The 6,530-nt window shown below is 40.2% G+C and overlaps 2 protein-coding genes across 2 annotated transcripts in view; both read left to right on the plus strand.

Annotated features, from left to right (window-relative positions):
• Positions 1-3,189, plus strand: part of LOC103518342 (uncharacterized protein K02A2.6) — a 6,985-nt gene extending 3,796 nt beyond the window's left edge. Inside the window, exon 2 of the mRNA XM_026830041.1 lies at positions 1,157-3,189. Within this exon, the coding sequence (XP_026685842.1) occupies positions 1,202-3,076 (1,875 nt within the window). The 5' untranslated portion in view covers positions 1,157-1,201 and the 3' untranslated portion in view covers positions 3,077-3,189. The remainder of the gene's footprint in view (positions 1-1,156) is intronic.
• A 2,193-nt stretch (positions 3,190-5,382) lies between these two features.
• Positions 5,383-6,530, plus strand: part of LOC113471126 (uncharacterized protein K02A2.6-like) — a 6,956-nt gene continuing 5,808 nt past the window's right edge. Inside the window, exon 1 of the mRNA XM_026830033.1 lies at positions 5,383-5,535. The gene's annotated coding sequence lies outside the window, so the exon portion shown is untranslated. The remainder of the gene's footprint in view (positions 5,536-6,530) is intronic.

A 6,530-nucleotide genomic window follows, 5' to 3' on the forward strand; every position in this document is an offset into this window, starting at 1 on the left:
TGCTAAGAAAAAAGAGTTTTTTTGCCACAATTTCTATAGTAAAAAAATCGAGGAAGAAAGAACCAGACTCGATTGACGACGATCAAAAGCCTCGAGCTATTAGAAAGTATTGATCTCAAATTTGTATGCATATTCATAAATTAGACATGGGATTTTGGTTTGATCCGATATGATCTTGTTGGTGAAATAGGCAACCACAAAACCAAGGAGAATAATCAGCATGTGGATCAGTGAGATGTTAACCATCCTTACTTTCAGAAAATAGGAAATCATGAGGAATACAAACAAAATGATTTACCATTAGAATCACTTACTTAACTAAAGAATCAATATACAGAGGAAACGGTTGGTCTTTGGCAGGGTTCTGGTTGTTCATGTATGAGTTACCTGACTGCATGTACCTCAACACTCAGCAGCCATCAAAAGTTCTGGAAGAATACCATCGTTTAACGTTCATGTACATAAGAAGCCTTGGACAAATGAATAGATAAGTAAGCAAGTACAGAGGAAACAAGAATACCTAAAGAAATAGTAGACACCATATGTATGCACCCATCGATGTAAAATTTGAATGAAAGAAATATTTTTGTGGGCAGCTGACGACGAGACGTTGCCTCGGGCAACTTTTTTTCTGAACTTTCAGTTGACCTTAACTCAAATCCAAGTTTTCTGTGTAGGTCATTGCAAGCTCGTATACCTGAAGCTTTAGGATCGAACCACTTTCCCTTTCAAATAGAATGACCCCAGAATCTTTCAGAACTGGGTCATACATCTCTTGCAGAACCACATGGCAAAAAAACTTATCGAGTCTCGAGATTCTCGAGAATGGTATAAAACTACTTTTAAGTTATATTGTCTTATATTTTATCACTTTTATACTCATAGAATGGGTATCACTGTTTTGTTTTGACATAATTATGCTATCAATCTTCCAAATGTTCGTCTATCACAAGAAAACCTACTTGTGTGGTAAGCTTTTACCAGTTTGCCCTTTGAATGTAATACAAGGAGACCTATACCAAGCTGACAAAAGCAAATGCCTCTGTTACGATATCGGCCAGATATTATCTGACTGTAGGTTTTGGAAAATAAAGTCAGTCTGCTTTTGACAGCTCCAAAATAATGTTGTTCCCAGTTTTCTTACTTTTCCCAATAGATTAAAACATGGTGTCAGGTGTGTCGACTTTTGAGTTTTAGTTTTATGTTTCCTTTGTGGATTAACTACAACAATATGAACCCTGATGATATAAAAGCGTTGATTCAGACAGAAGTAGGAAGATGTACAGCGCAGTTGAGTGAAGAGAACAAGAGACTCCAGAAACAGTTGGAGCAGGCAAAGAAGAGTGGGAATCATGACAAGCAGATCATAAATATTCCATGTCCTACTCCATTGCTGTTGACTGGAAATGTCCGTGAGAACATTTTGTTTTTCTCAATGATGTGGAATGAGTATCTGGTAGCCAGCAAGTTGGACGCTGAACCAGAGAAGATGAAGATAGCGATGCTGATGAACGTCATAGGGAGCGAAGCCGCCAAGATTATCTTCAAGATTGTCAACATTGAGGAAGAAGACATGACGGTGGTGAAGATCATGGAAGCGCTACGGCTGAAAATGAGCCCGGAGATCAATGTACGCTACGAAAGATTCGTATTCAACACTATGAAGCAAGAAGATGATGAGGATTATACAACTTACTTCCTCAGATTGAGCGATCAAGTGAAGCTGTGTGAATACAAGAACATGGAAGAGGAGATCATGATAGATAAAATCATCTGCTCTATTCAGAACGTCAAAATGAAGGAAAAACTCTGGATGAAGGAGAGATTGAAGCTAGCAGAAGTTGTACAGCTGTGCAAGGCGGATGAGGAGTCCAGGAAGCAGATAGAAAACGTCAGTGGGAAGCTGAACGATGTGAACAAGATATCAAGCTCAAGTAAATACAGGAGTGATGTGATGAACAAACAACAACAGAGGAGTGTTCCAGGTAACAAGAAGTGTGTTTACTGTGGAGGACTGTGGCATACATCACTTCAGAAGTGTCCAGCAAGAAACAAAACATGCTACAAGTGTAACAAAAGAGGTCACTTCTCCCAGGTATGTCTTGGTGAAGCCGAGGTGAAACAACTGACCGAAGGAAGTGAGAGTGAGACTGAAGTACTCAAGATTGAGAAGCTGGGTACGAGCGGCGTGTTCTCACATTTGAACTTTGTGTTACCTAGAAGCAAGGTAAAGTCAGTCAAGTGTCAACTGGACACTGGTGCCGATTGTAATGTGATTGGTTACAAACAACTCAAAGATATTCTTGGACAAGGTGAGTGTGTATTGTTAGAACATACCAATATAAAGCTAAGAGCTTTTGGTGGAACACCTATAGCTGTGGTGGGATCATACACTTTGAAAGTACGAAGGTACAATAACATGTACAATATTGTGTTCATAGTGGTGGACAAAGACCATTGCCCCTTGTTATCTGCTAAAACTTGTGAAGAGTTGAACCTTATCAGATTTTGTAACCAAATCACCAGTGAATTCCAGGTTGAAAAACACATTCACCCTGAACCGATCATCAATGAATTTGCTGATGTATTCCAAGGAATTGGTCGGATGAAAGGCGAAGTCCAGATTGAAATCATCAATGGAAGGAACCCAGTAAGGCAAGCGCCGAGAAGAATCCCCATGACCATGAGAGAAGATCTCAAGAAGGAACTGGAAGAGATGGAAAAACTGGGTATCATAACAAAAGAGAACGAATATACGGACTGGGTGAGTAACTTAACTATAGTACGCAAAGAAAATAAGCAACTAAGGATATGCTTAGACCCCAGGTTCCTTAACCAAGCCATCAAAGATACCAAACAACAGTTACCTACTTTAGATGAGGTTCTACCCGAGCTGAAAAACGCGAAACTTTTCTCAACAGTGGACGCTAGGAAAGGCTTTTGGCAGGTAGCACTGACCGAGGAAAGCAGCAAACTAACTTCCTTCTGGAATATCGATACCTCCGCCTTCCATTCGGAATTTCGACAGCTATGGAGATATTTCAACAAAAGATGTTGGAAATTACAGCTGGTCTAGAAGGTGTGTACGTTCTAGCCGATGATGTTCTCATAGTAGGTTGTGGTAACAGCGATAGCGAGGCGAAACAAAGCCACGATGAACACTTCAGAAAACTGTTGACTCGTTTACGTGAAGAAAACGTCAAACTGAACCTGGAAAAATTGAAATTCAGAGTGAACGAAATTAATTTCTTTGGTCATGTTTTGTCTTCACAGGGAGTTAAACCTGACAGTAAGAAAATAACAGCCATTGTAAACATGCCGAAACCTGAAAATAAAGAAAGTGTTCTTCGATTTCTAGGAATGGTAACCTATCTCTCCAGATATCTACCTAATCTGTCATCCCATGCTGAGCCGCTGAGGGAGATAGCAAGACCAAACAACGAATTCATTTGGACTGGGAGACATGATGAAGCGTTTAATAAGTTGAGGAAGATGATAGCAGAAACCAGTCTGTTGAAATACTTCGATGTCAACAGTCAGATATACATCCAAACTGACGCATCTTCATTTGCTCTCGGATGTGCGCTCATACAGAACGGGTTCCCCATCGCATACGCCTCCAAGACATTATCCAGCACCCAGCGGAACTACGCGCAGATCGAGAAGGAGATGCTGGCAATCGTGTTTGCGTGTAAGAAGTTCGACCAATATATCTGTGGTAACAATGTCATAGTGGAAACAGACCACAGTCCCTTGGTAAGTGTTTTCCAGAAATCCTTACTTAAAACACCCAAGCGTCTTCAGAGCATGATCTTGTCCCTGCAGCGGTATAATATTCATATCAAATATAAGAGAGGTAAAGAGATGTACTTAGCAGACACGTTATCTCGTGCTCCTGTGAGCTTGGAGAACGAAGAAAAACAGCTCGATGTTTACAAATTGGAAACTTTTGATCACATTAGCTGTGTGAAAGAATTAAGAGATGGGGTTCATTACCTTGAGGACCGAAGAGTTTCCATAAGCGATAAGTCACTAGAGAAAATAAAAACTGAAACGGCCAGAGACACGCAGTTACAGAAGTTGTATCAACAAATACAACAGGGTTGGCCTGAGAATAAAAAACAAGTTGACAATCTCATCAAATGTTTTTGGAATTTCCGATCAGATCTTGTGGTCGAGGATAAGTTCTTACTAAAGAGTAATCAAATCATCGTTCCTAAATGTCTTAGGAAAGAGTTCCTTGAGAAGCTTCATTCCAGTCACCTTGGCATAGAGGCCACATTGAAACTAGCCCGGGAAACTTTGTTCTGGCCTGGAATCACAGAGGACGTGAAGAACAAGGTAGCATCCTGTGAAACATGCGCGAGGTTTGCACCTAATCAGACAAAAATACAGATGATGACACATATCATACCGGAGAGTCCATTCGATATTGTGAGCATGGATGTGTTTGAGATGAACATTAAGAACAAGAAGAGAAGGTTCCTGGTCACTGTAGACCATTATTCAGACTTCTTCGAACTGGACGAGTTACCTGACATGACAGCTAAAAGTCTCATCCTCATATGTAAGCGTAACTTTAGTCGCTATGGTATCCCCTCGCTCGTCATATCAGACAATGGTACAAACTTTGTGAACAAAGAGTTCGCCAAGTTCACGGAAGAGTGGGAGTTCCAACACACAACAAGTAGTCCATTTCACCAACAAGGGAATGGTAAGGCAGAGGCGGCCGTCAAGATTGTTAAACAGCTTGTACAGAAAGCAATTCATGAGAATGTGGACTTTTACAAAATGCTACTAGTATGGAGAAACACACCGAATAAAATCAACTATAGTCCTGCTCGAAGATTTATGTGCCGGTGGTTACGCTGCCAAGTACCAAACATTCAAAAATACCAAACGATTGTAAGTTCTGAGGAGGTACAAAACAATATAAGGAAGAATCGAGATGTTGCAGCTCGAAATTACAACAATGAAAGAATGATAGAAAGGCGACCTTTGATAGTTGGCCAGCCAGTGTGGTATAAGAAGAATCCAAATGATCAAGAATGGAAGAAAGGAAGAGTCGTGAAAAAAGAGAACAATAGGTCATACAACATAGAAACAGAAGACGAAAATATACTGCGAAGAAATGAAATCCATATAAAACCAAGAGTGAGTCAACACATGGAAGAAGTACCAGATGATCCTAAGGACGCAGAGGATTTGGATCCAGAAGACCAAACTGCTACTGAGCCATCCGAAGAAGAAACTATGCCAAACCAAGATGCTGAGACTCCAATGCCAGGATGTAGTGGTGGTGCACAGAGTCCAGTACAAGAATATTCCCGTCCCAAGAGGGTTACAAGTCTGCCCAAGAGGTTTAAAGATTTTGTTATGAACTGATGATTTTTTTGTTCTCCTTTAAATCTTGAGAAGGGGATGTTACGATATCGGCCAGATATTATCTGACTGTAGGTTTTGGAAAATAAAGTCAGTCTGCTTTTGACAGCTCCAAAATAATGTTGTTCCCAGTTTTCTTACTTTTCCCAATAGATTAAAACACCTACCCTTTCTATTGAAATTTATGAGCTTAGAATGTCATCAAAGAGGTAGGCACAGCCAGCCTAGTTAGCTTAGTTGGTAGTGCATCTGCCTTGTAAGCGCTAGGCCGCGGGTTCAATTCCCGCCCGGGGTGGATTTTATCCTGATCGCCGTATTGAACAGACCCCCCAGGGTCCAAGGGTCTAAATATATATACGTTACAAAGTGTAAGGATACAATATTGAGAGCTAGGAAGATGGAACCATTAGATGTCTCTTCTTATCGACAGTGGTTTGAAGTAAATAACAGAGGTAAACAAGATTTGAGTTCACTGGTGAAATTTCAACTTCCATCCAATCATAACCTCGAGAATAAACTCCTCTAATTTAATATGATACTCCACTAAAACCTGTAAGTGAAGACAAAGAAAAACCAAATTATCACCAGGAACACTTATACTTGTGAGTTTTTTGTCCTAAATCATCTATGTTAGACATGAATGTTACATTAAGGATCGTAACCAAGGTGTACACTGGGTACCAGTTGACTTGGGTTTTGTACAGAATGGAAGAAATGTACCTAAGGCAAACTAAACTTAAACCAACTGTAAACACTATTTAAATTTGTTGAAATTATGGATAACTTACTAAAGTCATCCACGGTGTTATGCTTTGTTGACCGGTAGTTGGTATCGGATATGGAGCTGGGTTCTCTTTTATGTGTTTGGTACGATTAACTTATTCTTCGGTAGGGAGTTACCTTGGAACTCGTATCGAGTTGGTATCATAGTTGGAGAGCTCGTCAGATCTCTAACTCGGCTCCATACAAAGAGACACTACCAACTACCAAAACATACGGATGGAGAAAAAAAAAAAAAAAAAAAAAAAATTCTCCAAACTGTCTCCTTGATATCTGACGAAACCAGAATAGCAGGGCTTTAGCTTCTCTTCTTCTCTTCTGTTCCTATCCTCTTTCGGTCGCAAGGCTCTTGCTTGTAATAGGGGTAG

The sequence above is a fragment of the Diaphorina citri genome, unplaced genomic scaffold, assembly GCF_000475195.1.
Source record: "Diaphorina citri unplaced genomic scaffold, Diaci psyllid genome assembly version 1.1 scaffold60, whole genome shotgun sequence".
Classification (NCBI taxonomy): domain Eukaryota; kingdom Metazoa; phylum Arthropoda; class Insecta; order Hemiptera; family Psyllidae; genus Diaphorina; species Diaphorina citri.